Genomic DNA, 19,025 nt, shown 5'->3' with positions numbered 1-19,025 from the left:
AAGGGCTTTACTGTATTACATTGATAGGACCAAAGATTTTAGAAAGACGACACAACTCATTGTTGCCTTTTCCGCACAACACAAAGGCAACCCCATTTCCAAAGCAGGTATAGCCAGGTGGATCGTTAAGTGTATTCAAATTTGCTATCAAAAAGCAAAGCGCACTTTAACAATCCCCCCAAGGGCGCACTCCACCCGCAAGTTGGGGGCCTCCATGGCTTTCCTTGGAAATATTCCTTTAGAGGACATTTGTAGAGCAGCCACATGGTCTACACCACACACATTTACAAAACACTACTGTGTAGATGTGCACTCCAAACAGCAGGCAGCTGTAGGGCAGGCTGTTCTAAAAACACTTTTTCAAACTGCTGCAGCTGGCACAGGCGGCCACCGCTAATGGAGGGACTGCTATATATTCTATGCAATAGATATGAATTCAGCAGCCCACATGCCTCGAACCGAATATGCTACTTACCAGTATGCATCTGTTCTTGGCATGTAGGGCTGCTGACATTCATATCGCCCGCCCTCCTCCCCGGCGACTGTAGCGGCTGCAGCGCTTACACTTACTCTTAACATGGTCATCACTCACGGTGTTACACTCCATCTTTGCCACAATAGCTAAAAACAATCTGGGGATAGAGTCGATGCCCATGCGCTCTGTAGTCCAGGGGAGGAGCCACCTATCTCGTGATACTTCGAAGACTCTTCCAGGACAACAATGTGCAATCATCCGTACCCAACACTAGGCGGCAATCTATGCAATAGATATGAATGTCAGCAGCCCTACATGCCAAGAACAGATGCATACTGGTAAGTAGCATATTCGTTCCAAACTGACAACAGCTTTGTTACTTCCAGGACAGTCCGTGAAATCCACGGGTTCTGTCCACTCTAGTTCTGGAGGCCAGAGGCTTGGTGTCAGTATGGTTTCCGTAGGCGAAAGTCAAGTCATCCAAGTTAAGTCATCTCCCTGTTCCAGTGCTCCCTATACCAGCACTACCAGCACATCCAGCAATGGCCTGGTGTGTTGCCTCATCAATGAGTATGCCAGTTTCAAAGTTAACAATTCCATCTACTCCATAGTCAGTTGCTTCGACAACGCCCTCATCTACCTTGGCACCATTAACGACTTTCCCCATTAGTTATAACAATCATGCCTGTTCGCTACATTTCTCCAATTACATCAACTGTTCTTCTACATTTGTTACTAGTATATCCAGTATCCTCGTATCCCCTAGAGAGGATTTTACAATATTCATCCTCTGGGGTGGAGAATGAAGATTTGAGAAGCCTCCAAGAGATGCAGCCTTGTTCTAACATGGAGAAGTTCTTCACAGAATAAGAATATGAACATAAACCAGTTATAGGGAGCAAAGCGGCATCAACTCCCAGAGACTTCAACATTAAAAATGTTGCTTTTGACTCACAATGATGAGTAATACAACTGTCACACATTAGCTAATCCGCTTCATAATCGAGTCGATAGGCAGTTTGATACACTGCATGAACCTATGGTGAATATGCCACTGGGAATTTTCACAGGATTGCAAAGCATGATCATTTAAATTTATAACAGATTTCTGAACCTTGGACTTTCAGACTTTTTATTAGAGCGCTCGGGACCAGGTTCAACGCTGTTTCCAACTTAGATGCTTACAGTTGTTGTTATGAACCTTCCACATACCGATTGTTCTCCACCTCTGTCTCGTGTGCTACCTACCGTGTCTCTCCCTGTGACTCCGTCTCTGCCTCTGCTGGTATCCCCTATGCTTCAAGTAGCCAAAGCTAGAAGACTCTGATGATGTCATTAGTTCAGTAGACTAGATAAGAGGTGAAGATGTCAATATAGATATTAATATCAGTATCCAGATTTCTCAAAATGATGGCTGTCCTCTGCCGCCAAAGGATCCAGTGGAATGATTTAGTGTCTCCTGAAATAAGTCCTGTACTGGAACTAAAATATGCCTTCCTCGTGACATGGGCAATTTTATACATTATTAAGAGCTTCATACACATTTAGTTTGCCGGTGTCTGCCTCACAGAAATTATGTTTTCAAATTAATTTCACGAAGAGGCTTTGGAACTCGGCAACTACTTGGAAACACAAGAACCTCTTTTCTTGGTGTCTACCTATGCAGATTCTCAATGTCCCAATTTCAACAACTTCATGGTATTGCTAAACACAAGTTCTGGATCGCACCGCTATGTGCCAACATGAGGAAATTGGGTGCACCCTGTGCCGCTGCTGGTGTACGTTTGGTGCTGTCTCATGCCCCAGAACACCCCTGGCTTTCCTAAACCTCAGAAGCTTGAACCCAGCAGCCACTTTACCTACCTGCGAGCAGCATGTCTTCGAGCACCCCAGTCTCCATTGGTTAACATTGGGCCCTAACTCCAGATTTGTCCTCTGCACCCGGCCGCCCCTGTGCCGCTGGTGGTGCTTACCTGAACCCTGCCCTCTGCTGACCCTACACCCCGAAGACAGGAACTGGAAGTTGTGTACTTACCTACAAAACCTCATTATTGTTTTCCTCCCATAGGGTAACATTGCAATGACTGAAAATTGCAGTGTCCACTTTTGAAACTGAAAAATATTTTTATTTTAAAACTTATTTGCTCCTATGATAGTTTTGTGGTCTTGGTAAATAAATAAACCAAAATATTATTTTTATAAATTGGTCTCGGATTTATTTGAGTGCATCTCATGTATTGCCACTGTGTAAATGGCAACATCCTAGTCCATTCTACAAGAGGAAATGCAGCTACATTAGCTCTAATATGGTGTCAAGTTAAGTACATATGTGATGCTGGGGCAAGCAAGTAAGCACACATATTTGCTAAACATTACTGCATTGAGATAAAGTCTAAGGTGGAAACAGCAGTGGCACAAACAGTGTTGCGCAGTTTATTTGCACAAGGTGAGCCTCCATTCCCACTTTCCGTCTACTGAATTGTAAGCTTTATTCAGGCATAAGTATAACTGGCACCACTTATGACCTCACATAATACAACACTGACGGCATCTCAAATCTATGGCAGTGCACATTATACTTCTGTCAATTACGTATAACTGATGAATTTACATTTTTGGGGGGGGGTTTTAAAACCGCATGTTTTTAATTACAAGATATTCCTATACTTCCACTTCAACGTTTGTTTTTTCACTGAATGTTTTGAAAAAAAGATCAGTCTTCATGTCCACAAGCTGACAAGTTAGCAATATCGAGCAGTTCAAGCCCCTTATGGGAATAGACGAGCGTCTATCCCTGTGATATGGCCAGCTGTAACGTCATATAATGAGATGTATAGGTTATATGTTGTCTATGGATTATCCACTGTTTTTGTGTACAGGTGCACTGCTATCGAACATTTATTACTCAGGGTTTTCAGCTTGATGAACGGGACATCTTCAAGCATGTTACTCCAAGACTGAAAAGTAACTATTTTCTCCTGAATTTACTTTGCTAATAGAATATCTATGACCAACCTTAGTTGAAGCAGTAGAAGTGTGTTGTCTCTTAAAATGATACGGCACGTTTGAAACAATTATATTTTTCATGGGTTTAGATTCATAATTAAGGTCCCAAAGTATACCATAATTAATATTGCATTTTTAAACTTAAAAATAGTTTGATATGTGACTGTTGTAGTGTAGCTCCTATTTTCCCAATAGGCTCTGCGCATTGGAATAGTACCTACAGCAGTAAAGGCCTAGGCCAGACGTTAACTAGGTCTACTACTGTCGATACTAGACTTAATTTTTGGGTTTGCCAGCTAAGCTCAGAGTTCGCTAGAAACTTTCTCGAATGTTCAAGGAAGGATTAACTTCCCTGATTAGACAAGAAGGGATTTAGTTTCTGACAACCATAGAACATGACAACTTTGCTCTCCCCTAATCAAGAGTCAATCTCGAGAGTCGTGTGAGCACAAGGCAATTATTTTACTCAGTCAGTACGTGCACTCTTAGTCTCATCAGAATGTAGAGAAAAGGAAGAGACGGGCGTGTTCAATAAAAAGGTGTTATTTATTGATCAGTCTCTTTTCTCGTACAAGAGAAATGGATCGATATTATTGCAATACTTATAGTTAAGTAAAGTGCATACATTAAAAGCAATAGTATAAAATAATACTGTAAAAACATTGATATGGTTTCTGAGCCATATGATGTTTAAAATGATTAAAATATATTTACATACACATATACATTTGACTAAACGTACTCAACTGGTGTTTCTAAATACGCCTACCCCGTGTACCTGACCTAAGTCTAATGCGTGGGCGGGAATAGAAAGTTACAGTTTAAGTTAAGTTTGTTTTTGCCAAGTGAATAACTAAAGAATTCTCTGTGAGGGGTTATTCAGTTCTGTACCTGGAAGTTAGGATGAATGAGGAATGGTATCTCTTTCTCTGCTCTCGATATTCCAGGCTGCCTGCGAGGGCTGCCCAGAAGCGCCGGTGCTGGGTCTCTCGGCTTGAGATAGCAGCGCTTCTCTCAGCGCGTCAGGAAGGCGGGGCTGCTGCCAGCGGGGTCTGCTTCTGCTCTCAGCTTCGGCAAGTATGGCTGCTCCGTCTTGTCACCACGCGTGTGTTTGCATAGGGCAAGGTCGGCAATATTTATACCTTAAAGGTGCCGAGATTGACGTAAGGATGGACATAGATACGTCAATAAAGATGTCATACGACTTGCTCGTTAGCACATTCTTTACTAAAGTTCTCTGTGAAATCAAAACAATGGCCGCACGGATTTTCCAGGTTGTCATAGGTTTGATTTGTTATGAGAACGTCGTATGCCTTATCAGGGGCTGGAGGAATGTCGCTTGTCTAATTAGATCTCAAGCGTTATGACCTAATCAGATAACACGTTCCTGTGCCGGAGTGTGACTGCGTCAGATAACGGTATCTGCATCATGGGGGTTTTCTTGCCTCATGGGCTGACTGTTAGTTAACTTGATAGTTAGTTTAACCAGAATAGGGTCAGGAATAGGGGGACTGATTCAGAACCTATAGAAATACACAACACTGTAAGAGAGGTGTTTGGTATTCTTTACGGCTTTACTCTTCTGCTGATTTGAAGTGAAAACTGAGCAGGCCCAGGATGCCCCCAAGTTTACAGGTTGACCGAATATGGGATGCCAAGCCTTTAGACAAAACATGTCTGCCGTACAGCAGATGGCCATATTTGCATATGGCCATGTCTGAATTGGGGTGGTGTGGTGAGCAGAAAAACTATGGATTTAGGCCCAGATCTCTGTACTGGGGTGAATGTATGACATTGTTCTGCATTCTGTCCATCAACTGTTGTTTTTCCACAATGTAACTCTGGCACTCCTGCTTGGGTGTTTAGGATAAGAAAGCAACTTGACATGTGGTACAAGGATGTCCAGGTGCCACACGCCTTGACGTCATGCGGCTTTCATGCATAACCATAAAAATAGCTCTGATTGTGCGAACAGTTGTTGTCCTTCACAATTCCAGTTACCAGCAAAAGGCCATCCATTAGCAGCTGAGCTATGTGTTACACACAGTGCACATTGCAATGAAGGCACCAAACTGACCCTACGGCTAGCCATTCAGAGGGTGAGCTGCCATTAATAGACTCATCCGCAGTCGGGCCCACCCTGAATCCTGCTCTCCGTTTTCTTTTTGTTCGGGTGTGAATTTGACATATAGCTAAAGCTGTCTATAACTGCATTTAAAATCCCCCCCCCCCCCCCAACCAACATCTTTTTGGATAATCCGCTCAGTCCTGTGCTCTGTTTAGAAACCATGACTTTTATGCGTTTCATTCCGCAAACCGCACCCAGTCACTTTAAATGGACCCACTCTGGTACCTTGCAGTAGAAGGCTGAAAATCCATGTTTTCCAAAATGCTTCAATTCACCAACTTTAAAATCTATGCGTCATTAAGCAACAGAGACAAAAGTACAAAAGTTTGAGAATTTGTGTAAAGTAGATGTTGGACATACTTGTTTATTCATTTATTGATGCCAATATAGCATTTTGGCTAGAAACACTTTACATAGCAACTAAAAAAAGTGCAGGAAAATCGAAATTGTTTGGGAGGGGTAGGGCCAGGAGGAAATCGGACATGGTGACGTACGACTGAAGGACATGAGGCAAAAAATGCAAGGAAGATTAATGAACGTACACATTTCTAAGCAAGCCTTAGCATTGACTGCCCCAAGCATTTACCCATGTATCCTTTCTTATATACCTGTTAAATGTAGATATAGATTCAGTAAGGAGGGGTATTAAAGCCAGATTTAAAAGCTGGCAGAACATCTAGCATCTGTTTCAAAGGAGACCACATTTTAAGAAAGGTGGCTCATCTGATAGAATAACTAGAGCCTTGAAGAAGCACACAGCACTTTAGAAATGGTCACTAAGTGCTCAGAAGTAGAGCGAAAGGCCCCGAATTTCATTTCAGTGGTTAGCTACTTAGAACAACTGGGATGGGTAGGGGACCCATCGTAGATTGCTTTTTATGAGCAAGTTGTTTAGTGGCTGCTGTTTGGCAGTGAGCCTGCTGACCTGGACATGGAGATACTTGGAAGTGGCCCGCAAGAGTAAAATTGAAAGGAAAGTTTCAGGGTGGAACTCCGTGGGGATGACCAAGTAGTAGCGTTTGGGACCAATAAAGATGCTGTTAGTCATCACTAGGGTGTTATGGAGTGATTTAGCAGCAGTGTGAAAAGGAGGATTTTGTGAATGTTAAGTTCTGGAAACCTGCCCAATGTTGTGGTGGTGGAGGTAAGACGTGAAGGTGCATTTTGCTCTGAATGTTATATCACAGGCTTCCGCTTGCATGGAATGCAGGAGTTAGTCCATCAGGCAGTGATACTCAGGCTGTGTATGCTGGGAAGTGAATTACTGTTTAGGGTTTGAGAAAGTACAGAGTCTTGAATTGAAATTGGGTGAATACTAGGACCCATACGAGCACTCTTTATGGTAGAGGGTGATCCAGTTAATTGTAGCTTCATACTGCTGAGATCAGTGAAAGGGGCAGCTAGCAAGGTTGGGGGAATATTCCATAGTGCCAAATCCAAGGCTGTTGAGGGATAGAGAAGAATGAAGATGGAAGAAGGGTAGTGGGTGGGAGACATGGAAGTGACAAAGTTGGAGACGTGAATTAAAACTCTCAGTCAAGTCAAGTCAAGTCATAAAATTTATATAGCGCACTACATACCCAGAGGGTTTCAAGGCGCTTAGGAAGGGGAGGGGGATTATTTGTCAAAAATCCACGTTTTAAGCTGCTTTCTGAACGCTAGGTGATTCTGGGTGAGGCGAAGGTAAGCGGGGAGTGAGTTCCATGTTTTGGCAGCCAGGTATGAGAAGGATCTGCCTCCCATGGTGGTCTTGTTGATGCGAGGTACAGTGGCGAAGGCTTGGTTGGAAGAGCGAAGTTGGCGGGAGGGGGTGTAGAAGGACAGTCGAGAGTTGAGGCAGTCTGGTCCTATGTCGTAGAGTGATTTGTGTGCGTGGGTAAGCAGTCGGAAAGTAATCCTCTTATTGACGGGTAGCCAGTGGAGGTCTTTAAGGTGACCAGAGATGTGTTCGTAGCGTGGGATGTCTAATATGAGCCTGGCTGAGGCGTTTTGGATTCGTTGTAGTTTCTTCTGGAGTTTAGTGGTGGTACCTGCGTAGAGGGTGTTTCCGTAGTCCAGTCGGCTCGTGACTAGAGCGTGGGTGACTGTTTTCCTTGTTTCGGTGGGGATCCAGCGAAATGTTTTTCTGAGCATGCGAAGAATGTTAAAGCAGGAAGAGGATACGGCGCTGACTTGTCTGTTCATTGAGAGTGAAGAATCTAGGATGACGCCAAGGTTCCGTGCGTGGTCTGTCGGGATGGGTGCCTTTCCGAGGGCTTCCGGCCACCAGGAGTCGTCCCATGCAGAGGGGGATTTACCTAAGATGAGGACTTCTGTTTTGTCTGAGTTCAGTTTCAGACGGCTTTGTTTCATCCATTCGGCGACTTCTTTCATTCCTTCGTGTAGGTTAGTCTTGGCGGTGCTGGGGTCATTGGTGAGAGAAAGGATCAGTTGAGTGTCATCCGCATAAGAGATGATGTTGAGGTTGTGTTGGCGTGCGATGGCCGCGAGGGGGCTCATGTATATGTTGAAGAGGGTGGGACTGAGTGAGGATCCTTGTGGTACGCCGCAGATGATTTCAGAGGCCTCGGATTTGAATGGTGGGAGGCGGACTCTCTGGGTTCTTCCGGTGAGGAACGAGGTGATCCATTCCATTGCCTTTCCTTGGATTCCGATGTTTCTGAGGCGTTGTAAGAGGGTGTTATGACAGACTGTGTCGAATGCTGCAGAGAGGTCGAGGAGGATGAGGGCGACTGTGTCTCCATTGTCCAGTAGACTTCGAATGTCGTCTGTTGCTGCGATGAGGGCGGTCTCAGTGCTGTGTTTTGCTCGGAAGCCGGACTGTGAGGAGTCGAGGGATTTGTTGGTTTCGAGGAATGCGGCGAGCTGGTTGTTGACAGCTTTCTCGATGACTTTGGCCGGGAATGGAAGAAGCGAGATGGGGCGGTAGTTTTTGAGTTCGGTGGGGTCCGCTGTTGGTTTTTTCAGAAGGGCGGTGAGTTCAGCGTGTTTCCAGTCTTCTGGGAAGGTAGCGGAGTTGAAGGAGCAGTTGATGACGTCTCGGAGGTGCGGAGCTATGACGGAGTCTGCTTTGTTGAAGATGTGGTGAGGGCATGGGTCTGTGGGGGACCCAGAGTGGATGGAATTCATCAGGCGGATGGTGTCCTCAGTGGAGATTGGGTTCCAGGCGTTAAGGGTGTTAACGGGGGGAAGATGGTCAGCTGATGGTAGGGTGGGTTGGCTTCCGGGTTGGATGTCAAAGCTGTTGTGGATGTCAGCAATCTTGTTGTGGAAAAAAGAGGCTAGGGAGTCGCAGAGGGTTTGAGAGGGGGTGACGTCGTTGGAGTTGGCCGAGGGGTTGGAAAATTCCTTGACGATGTTGAAAAGTTCCTTGCTGTTGTGGGCGTTGTTGTCAAGTCGATCCTTGAATGCTGTTTTCTTGGCTTTTCGGATCAGTTGGTGGTGAGTACGGATGGCGCTTTTGAAGGCGTCCTTGTTGCTGGTGGATGGGTCTTTTTTCCAGGCCTTTTCAAGGGAGCGGCACAGTTTCTTGGACTTCTTGAGGTCATCGTTGAACCATGAGGCCTTCTTGATGCCAAGTTTGTGTTGACGTTTTTTCAGTGGTGCTAAGGTGTCGGCGGTGTTGGATAACCAAAGGGTGAGGTTGGAGGCGGCTTCGTTGGCGTTAGAAGAGGGGGCTGGGGAGGTATGAAGGAGCGATGTGGAGATCTGCTCCGTGGTGATTTTGTTCCAGTTTCTTTGTAGAGTTGGTTGGAGGTGGATGATGGGTTTCGGCTTGTTGTAGGTGAAGTGAACGCAGCTGTGGTCAGTCCAGAGGAGATCTGTAGTGTGGCTGAAGGAGACATGATTGCTGGAGGTGAAGATGGGGTCGAGTGTGTGACCTGCGATGTGGGTGGGGGAAGTGACCAGTTGTTTAAGTCCGAGGTTGGCTAGGTTGTCCAAGAGGGCGGCGGTGTTGCGGTCGTTGATCTTTTCAAGGTGGAAGTTGAGGTCTCCCAGAAGGATGTAGTCTTTGGAGGGGAGCGCGTGTGGGGTGATGAAGTCCGTGATGTCTTCACTGAATTTTGCGCGGGGTCCTGGTGGTCTGTAGAGGAGGGTGCCTCTGAGTGTGGTCTTGGGGTCGATGTGGATCTGGAAGTGAAGGTGTTCGGAGTTAGCGAGGTTGGCGTCAGAGCTGGTTGAGATGCGGATTGATTTCTTATGGACGATAGCGATTCCACCTCCTGTATGGTCGGTGCGGTCCTTGCGTGTGATCTTATAGTCGTCAGGGATAGCGATGGCGATGTCAGGGGCGGAGGAAGCGTTCATCCATGTTTCCGTTAGGAAGGCGACGTCAGGAGAGATGGTGTCTAGTAGGTTCCAAAGGTCAATGGCGTGCCTGTGGACCGAGCGGGTGTTGAGAAGGATGCATTCTAGGTGGTTGGGGTGGGGAATCTGTGTTTTGGTCGTAGCGGAGATGTTGTCGGTGCCGTTATATTTGCAGGAGAGGCAGGAGAACGGTCCATGGGTGCGTCCAGGAGCGGCTTGGACGCAGTTGGGGGCGCGACCGGGGTTAAGGGCTAGGAGGGTGGCGGCATCGTAGGTAGTGCGGGAGGGCTGGGCAGCGCGAGGGGCAGGGGGTCTGGCGCTAGGCGCGGTCCAGGCGCGGACGGGCGTAGACGGGCTTACCTTTGGCGCACCTTCGGCGTGGCCGAAGCGCGTGGACGCTGCGCGTGGGACCATTGGCCATAAATGGATGGTGGAGGGGGCGGAGCGTGGGAGGGTCAGCAGCTGGGAGGCGGTGGCGGGAGGAGGGGCGGCGGCAACAACAACAACAACGCAAAATGGAGGGTCAAAGGCGAGAGCCTTACACGCAGTAGCAGCTGAATAAAGTTTAAATGCAAAGTAACTGCCTCAGCGACGTCGCGTTACAAATTAAATAAGAGCGACAGTGCGGCGCTGATTAAATGAGTCAGATACACAGAGCAGCACAATTAATTAAATAGTTAAGTTAATCTCAGCAGTGCAGCGCTATGAAGCGATCGTGTAGCGCTGTACAATGAAAGGTTATCTGAGACAATGCAGCGCTAGGAGATGAAACGATACCAGGCTGGAGCGTGGGGGAGCAACCGTGCTGAAGGAGGGTCCAGGCGGTCACAGTGGTCTCGGGAGCGAGGAAGGGTTCTAATCGTGGGTGGGAGGGTCAGCAGCTGGGAGGCGGTGGCGGGAGGAGGGGCGGCGGCAACAACAACAACAACGCAAAATGGAGGGTCAAAGGCGAGAGCCTTACACGCAGTAGCAGCTGAATAAAGTTTAAATGCAAAGTAACTGCCTCAGCGACGTCGCGTTACAAATTAAATAAGAGCGACAGTGCGGCGCTGATTAAATGAGTCAGATACACAGAGCAGCACAATTAATTAAATAGTTAAGTTAATCTCAGCAGTGCAGCGCTATGAAGCGATCGTGTAGCGCTGTACAATGAAAGGTTATCTGAGACAATGCAGCGCTAGGAGATGAAACGATACCAGGCTGGAGCGTGGGGGAGCAACCGTGCTGAAGGAGGGTCCAGGCGGTCACAGTGGTCTCGGGAGCGAGGAAGGGTTCTAATCGTGGGTGGGAGGGTCAGCAGCTGGGAGGCGGTGGCGGGAGGAGGGGCGGCGGCAACAACAACAACAACGCAAAATGGAGGGTCAAAGGCGAGAGCCTTACACGCAGTAGCAGCTGAATAAAGTTTAAATGCAAAGTAACTGCCTCAGCGACGTCGCGTTACAAATTAAATAAGAGCGACAGTGCGGCGCTGATTAAATGAGTCAGATACACAGAGCAGCACAATTAATTAAATAGTTAAGTTAATCTCAGCAGTGCAGCGCTATGAAGCGATCGTGTAGCGCTGTACAATGAAAGGTTATCTGAGACAATGCAGCGCTAGGAGATGAAACGATACCAGGCTGGAGCGTGGGGGAGCAACCGTGCTGAAGGAGGGTCCAGGCGGTCACAGTGGTCTCGGGAGCGAGGAAGGGTTCTAATCGTGGGTGGGAGGGTCAGCAGCTGGGAGGCGGTGGCGGGAGGAGGGGCGGCGGCAACAACAACAACAACGCAAAATGGAGGGTCAAAGGCGAGAGCCTTACACGCAGTAGCAGCTGAATAAAGTTTAAATGCAAAGTAACTGCCTCAGCGACGTCGCGTTACAAATTAAATAAGAGCGACAGTGCGGCGCTGATTAAATGAGTCAGATACACAGAGCAGCACAATTAATTAAATAGTTAAGTTAATCTCAGCAGTGCAGCGCTATGAAGCGATCGTGTAGCGCTGTACAATGAAAGGTTATCTGAGACAATGCAGCGCTAGGAGATGAAACGATACCAGGCTGGAGCGTGGGGGAGCAACCGTGCTGAAGGAGGGTCCAGGCAGTGGAGTCAACAGAGATATAGGAGGGCGCTGGGGTTCAAAACTGGTTGTAAGTCTCATTTAGCTAGACAATCAACTATTTTTGAGACAAAAGGAAGTAATGAAATGGAGCACAATAGTGGCGAGTCAGCTGTAATCTTTAAAACCAGGAGACTAAAAGAAGGATGGTAAGATCGGTGGTGAAGAAGTAAATTAGCTGAGAGCAGCAGAATATCTTTGCAATACAAGTAATAGATGATACTTTAATAGTTTGAGGGCAAAGGAAGCCAAAGGGCAGACAGGAAGAGTTGGCTACCCAGAAGGGTTGTAAAGAGGCCTGCGGATGAAGTGTGGTGTAAGGAAGACCTGATGAAAGTAGAGCAGAAAGAAGAACCCCACCACTTCCAGACTTTCATGATCCCGCGAAAGTGTACCTCGGAATATCCAGTCGTCGAATGACAAAAATGAAGATGCGTGATCTAGACAGTACTTTTATATGGGTAGATAGCACTCACCTACATGGATACCTGGAACCGTACAAATATAAAAAGAAAAGTTTTGCGTTTTCACGAGCAAATCTTGCAGTCTTCTCATATTTTGTTGGTGGGTACTTGAAATCTGCCATAATATGACACTGATTTGCAGTCCTGCTAAAAAAAAGTCTGTTTGAGCCACCACGTAAACTTTACCCCTCCCCCATACCTCAAGGTGGAGCAAGAAGCATGCTACCCTTCTGGAAATTCCAAATATAATATGAATTGGTTTATTCATAAAGTTTTTTGTACATACTTGGGAATATTGAATTGATGTTAATGTAGAAATAAGACCTATTGGGTTCAACAGCTTTTTGCCCTTTTTCTTCTCTAGCTAAGAACTTCTTCCGAGTCTGCTTCAGAGATCGAACGCGGGGCCAATCACACACGCTGCAGGCCAATGACTCCTTCAACAAACAGCAGTGGATGACCTGCCTCCGCCATGCCATCATTGGTTACCGAGATCGAAGCTTTAGCGAGTCGGAAGGGCCACTGTTGGATATGACGGATCTGAGCCTGCAGACCAGTGATAAAGCCTCGGACATTGAAATGGATGACGACTAGCATTCTACTGGAGTGGAAATCAAACATTCTCTTGCACTGATGGCTTCTGGTGGGGCTAGATAGCCACGTTCAAAGACCAGCCTTTGTTGAAATGCCGAGTTAAACAAAGGCATTATTCCTCTGGCTACTGACTGATAAAGAACTTTTTGAAACACCTTTATTTATTTTCTCTCAGTTGCCTGCATTACAAGGAATCTTCTTAAATATTGATGTCTTTTTTTCCTAAACTGCTTTACTAGCTTCCCATCTGTATGTGTTCTGCCACCTCTTGGTTCTGGGCAGGCCTTTGAACTTTAGGAAGATGGGGCCATTTTAGGGGTAAAGTGGAAGTTCATAATACAATGTGCTAGTCAACCAAACGGATTACACATGTGAATATTTAGTGGTGTGCTGGTTACTGTCTCAAGAACCAACTTTATCTTTCTGGTTAAAGATATTGGTTTGGTTCCATGCATTCTGGTTAGTCAGACTAACAGTGAGCATGCCAAAAGTGTGTAGCAATCACTCTGTTGCCTACTCCTGCCCATATGTAGATGTAATTGTCAGCCCTGGGATTGCCAAGGTCTGTGACCTCACAATTGCCACTGACCAGTTCAATTGTTCTCTTTTCACATGTTTGAGTTCACAGCACTTTTTGTTCCTCTCAAAGTGAAGTTTTTGCTGGCAGAAGCCTAATTTGTGGTAACGAGGAAAGTTTTGGAGGAGTACGAATGGAAAGTGTTTGAAGATGAAGGCAGTATAGCTTCCATTGCTTGCATACTTAAGTTGGACAGCAGCGCCTGGAGATTAGTTCTTGGGGATCCTGCGCATTACTGTTATATAGAGGTTCTCATTGGGTTACGTTCCATTGATTTTATAGACTGTTTCTTCTGTCAGCTACATTGCTTTTATTTGTATGTTTGCTAGATCTGTTTCCCTATTAATGTTGAGCTTTATGAACTCGAGTGGTCTAGCATGCTCCAAATTTTTGTGTTCTCTTTGTAGAGCGAAAGAGCGAACCATCAGGCAATTCTAGTCAATCGTATGGCCTTTCCTGTTCCTAAAGTGTGGCTGCTCTACAATAGAACCCTAGTGTCCTGGTATAAACCTGGTACCACAGCAGCGTAATATTGGTCTGAGTGAAAGGCCATTTTGCGAGATACCGGGACCGAAAGATTGGACATTGCAGTTTTGATGCCTAGTGAGAGATTGTTGAAATGGACATATTTTAGCTCCTTTCTCTCACATGGTGTCCATAAATGAGCACTTATAGATGGGATGTAATTTACAGAAGTGAGGGTCTGTCTAGGCTACCCTATATGGTCCTGATACATAGATTTTGAGGAATACCCTGTAGGTGCCTGCTCAGCCTTCTCTCACTCAGGCATGCTTTTCCCTGTGTACCTGGGTAAAAAAACAAACTGCAGAATGGGTCTGATCTCTTTTTGTGCATTGATGACCATTTTGGTAGAACCCCCCCTCCCATCTGACTTCTTCCTTCTGCCCACCCCTCAACCGAAAAATTGGGACTTTTTTGTGAAACGGCCGCAGCATTCTGCCATCTGACGTATGTACATCAGTATGGGCCTTCTACAGTTCACATTTAGTCTACCTCCACATACACACTGTCTGGTGTTCCCTCCTCTGTTCCATGTAAGTGTCTCCACTTTTTCAATGCTGACATTTTTTCCAGATTATTTACTTGCCAGCTTCTAAGTGGTGTCTTGTTCCATACAGCAGGGTGACTTTTAAACCCCTACAATGTTGCAATTGCCTAAGAAGGTGAAACCTCACATAGATGCTACAAGGATTCCCACAGAATTGAAGAGGCCACATGTCCATGATTTGTGATAACTTACCACTCTTGCAAGTCACCGTGATGTGTTGCACATGATGACGCTAAGATGGCCGCCTCAGTGTCCTTTGTCAAGAGCTTCAACTTTCATCTGTTCTGGAATGGGCGGAAGTAAAGATTGTTTGGGGTGGAGGGAAGAAACTTTAAAATGAGAGACCACATTTAGTTTTCACCCTGAGGAATCTTGCCACAATTGCTTATTAAAGCACCCATTAATCCCAGAAGTTGGTGTGACCGGTGTTTTGTGCCAAAGAGTCTTGTATACTTGTGTTTGGCATAGTATGCTTCCTGTATTGTTATGCCTGATAAGATGAATGCAAAAATCTGGTGAGCTGACCTGGAATCTTTTACAATTTATTAGAAAGTTGTTTCACAACCAAAAACAAAGGGTAGTTAATTTCTTCTGATTATCATGGCTGCCGCAATGGCAGACAGATCATTGCGCCGTTTGGATATTGTTTTTTTTACACTGTGACTTAGACATTTCCTTAAAGTTTTGCACATTGTGAAAAATAAATATGTTGAATTTAGTTTTTGTAACTTTTCTTTTTATTGAAAAATGTCAATATATATATATATATATATATATATATATATATATATATATATATATATATATATATATATATATATATATACATATATAACAAACTTGGAAACCGGTTCTTCTCAGATGTGTATTACAGAAACCATTCTCTGAAATTCTGTCTGATATCCACAAAAAGCAATCTCTGTATATGTGTAGGATCCCCAGAACACTATTAATTTCTTGCATTTTATGGTTAAAAAAATAATATTATTTGAACCCATTTGGCTGTTTTACCACTTCAAAAAAGGAACCTGTTGAGAAGTCCCGAAGGGTGGCTGCCTTCCCAGCATGCATTGCTGGGTCTGTCTTTCAGTTTGTTTTTCCACTTTCTGGGAAGGGTCCATTGGGCTGTTTTTGATGACAACTGCATTTTTGGTGACAGGAGACAGGCCTAACCTGATGTCTTTTCACAGCTCCACTATGTTTCATTGTTTTCCTTATAGTTCTCCCAGTTGTTGGCTCAGTTTATTCATTGAGCAGAGCTGCTTCCCTGCAACCTGCAGGCACCTCCAAGCGTCCTGTGAGGACTCCGGATTGCCAAAACTCAACACCTGAAAGCACCTCCGCACCCGAGGCACCTAGCCTGAGGTGAATTGGACCAACGGTGCCACTGTGGTCCCTCGATCCTCCAGAGACTAGGGCCACCTTGGACTTGCCCTCTGTGGACTTCTCAATTCCACCTGCAGTCTCTGTTTGCAGGCACCCTTTACCACAACAGCTCCTGGTGATGAAAACCCGACACCTCTGCACCCCTGCCTGTGGAGAAGAGAGCCAAGGATTTCCCCAAGTATTGTGATGCCTGAGCCTCCTGGCCTCCCAGTTCAAGCCTGCAGCCTCTTTTCACGAGTGCCGCAGGAGGTGACCTTGCGGTCCTGCTTTAGACCTTGCCCTGTAGTCACCTTAATACCTAAGGATTGGTCTCAGAAGTCGCTGTGAAGAACTCGTATACAGTGTTTGTTTTTCCTCCCATAGGATAACATTGACACCTATGAACATTGCACTGTCCATTTTTTAAATTATTTTTTTAACTCTTTTTATTAAAGAACTAGCAGCCCTTCCCGACGTTGTCCGGGTATGAAATAGAATGTGTGTATTTGGCAAGGGCAATTTATTTTAAAATCTCGCGGTAGACAACATTTTTTGTTTCATTAGAATAGGGACGGAGAAGGCCTAGCTGCAGCCCTGGTCGATGTTAGCAGGCGAGTGTAATTGGTGTAGTGATCCGCCGCCTGAGCCCGGCTACAGCCCTGGTTGATGTTAGCAGGCACGTGTAATGTCGTTGAATGAGAGTTATCAGCCGCGGGTAAATCCGTTTAATGAGAGAGTTGAGTGACAGCGAGTAGGAGAGGCTGCAGTAATTGTCCCCGCAGACACGCTCATTTGCGTGTTCCCCCGCTTGAGGCCCAGATGCAGGCCTGTTTGATGTTAGCAGGCGCGTGTTCCCCCGCTCGAGGCCCAGCTGCAGCCCTTGTTGATGTTATCAGGCGCGTGTAATTAGTGTACTGTTCCGCCTCCTGAACCCAGCTAGAGCCCTAGTTGATGGTAGCAGGCGCGTGTAATTTCGTTGAATGAGAGAGTTCAGTAACAGCGCGCAGGAGAGGCTGCAGTAAAGTTACTTACCAGGCCTCCAGGTGAACGCGTTTGTCACGCCCCCAGCACAAAGCCACAGCAGACGATCTTCTGATTAATGTACGACCCACATGGCATGAAGGGCGGAACGTAGTACACGCCCCCAGCGTGCCCCTTGATGCGGCGCAATTGCGTTCACATGGCATGAAGGCCGGACACACGCCCCCAGCGTTTCTCATGCCCTCAGCGTGTCACGCCCGCAGCGTGCCCCTTGATGCTGCACAGCAACGTAATTGGCGCTTGTATGTACGACTCACATGGCATGAAAGGCGGACACACTCACCCAGCGTTTGTCACGCCCCCAGCGTTTGTCACGCCCACAGCCCACGATGTGATGGGCGTACCACACGCCCCCAGCGTTAGTCACGCCCACAGTACAACGCAGACACGCCCACAAGGGACTACTTTGCTGGCACGGTTCTTTTACCTTTTAAATGTATGGAGGAGTTGGCCTAATGGTTAAGGCGCTCGAACTCGGATTTGGGTTCGAGTCTTGGTAACGACACCAAACATCCTGTGATTCTGGGCAAATCACTTAATCTCCCCGTGCCTAACAAAAATGAATGCGTGTCCTCATGTAACGTACCTGGTGCTATGTAAAGCGCTCTGATACCTGATTTAGTTTGGGTCAAGTTTGCGCTATATAAAACTCTGCAAAAAAAAAAATATATATATATATGGTGGCCGTCTGCATAGCCTATGTCCTTCTGCTGGAACTGTCCTTTCCAACCCTGTATTGGGTGTTGTGATTGGTGCTGTGGTTACTGAGAGTTCGAGGCATGTGGGCTGCTAAATTCATATCTATAGCATAGATCGCCGCCTAGTGTTGGGTCCGGATGATTGCACATTGTTGTCCTGGAAGAGTCTTCGAAGTATCACGAGATAGGTGGCTCCTCCCCTGGACTACAGTGCGCATGGGCATCGACTCCATCCCCAGATTGCTTTTTTTCCGCCATTGGGTTCGGATGTGATTTCGACGTCTCCTGTTCGGAATTGTCTCTTCTACACTCTCCACTCCCCCCTTGTCCCATCCGCACCAACCGAGGGCCGGTGATATAGGATCTATGCAATATCTTCAATAGCACAAGTCGGAGCCTCATCTGAATCGTCACTACCTTCGGGGAGGAAGCCGTCTCCACCCACTCTTCGTCATCCAATTCCAAACCCTCAGCACTCCACTGGGCTCTAATACGCCCTAGCAGGCTCTCCATGTTATTAACCAGTTTCATATATATCAGGGAGATAGTTTTCTCAGGAATGTGTCCATCTAGCACCCGGTCCTCCAGAGGTGACGCTCCGGGAGCACCATGCCTCTAGGCACGTTTGCAATGAGGGCATGCCTCACCTGCCGATATCTATAGTGTTCATTGTCGTGTAGACTATATAGTTTTTGGAGAGACTCAAATGTTTGTACTGTATCCATTTCCCAAACATCCTTTATCTGGGTGATTCCGATAATGTTCCATTTATCAAACCCTTTAGTTTTCTCCTGTTCGGAATCGTTAAGGAACTCTTTCAAGGCCAAAAGGCCTTCTTTTCACCGTCTGTATCGTTTGCGTTCGGTCCCGAATTTCTTCCAAATCATTGACTTGGATATCCGGGGGGTCGGTTGACTCTTCGGGGATCGAGGCCTAGTCAACGCAGCAAGACCATCGACGACGACATGGAACGGAGCCCGTTCAAGAAGTGTCCCGTGTGCGGATCGAAGTACCCGCACATCGACGTCCATCCCGTATGCAACAAGTGCCTGTCGCCGGACCACGACGAGGCCAGCTGTATGGCCTGATCAAAATTTCGATCAAAGAAGACGATCAAGCTTCGGCGCACCTCGAGGCCCGGCGATCGGCTCCAGCACCGGTGGACATCTTCGACGACCCCGAAGCAGATGAGCAAGTGCGTCA

At 46.4% G+C, this 19,025-nt stretch overlaps 1 protein-coding gene across 4 annotated transcripts in view; it reads left to right on the top strand.

Moving 5' to 3' along the window:
• Positions 1 to 15,436, top strand: part of LOC144785825 (rho guanine nucleotide exchange factor 3-like) — a 326,449-nt gene extending 311,013 nt beyond the window's left edge. For all 4 annotated transcript variants that reach the window (XM_078664669.1, XM_078664668.1, XM_078664671.1 and 1 more), the window contains one exon: positions 12,843 to 15,436. In XM_078664669.1, coding sequence (XP_078520795.1) covers positions 12,843 to 13,072 — 230 coding nt within the window. In that variant the 3' untranslated portion in view covers positions 13,073 to 15,436. The remainder of the gene's footprint in view (positions 1 to 12,842) is intronic.
• The last annotated feature ends 3,589 nt before the right edge of the window (positions 15,437 to 19,025 follow it).

Source organism: Lissotriton helveticus, chromosome 10 (assembly GCF_964261635.1).
Source record: "Lissotriton helveticus chromosome 10, aLisHel1.1, whole genome shotgun sequence".
Lineage (NCBI taxonomy): Eukaryota > Metazoa > Chordata > Amphibia > Caudata > Salamandridae > Lissotriton > Lissotriton helveticus.
Note: the sequence above shows the minus strand (reverse complement) of the source record. Positions and strands in the feature narration are given on the sequence as shown.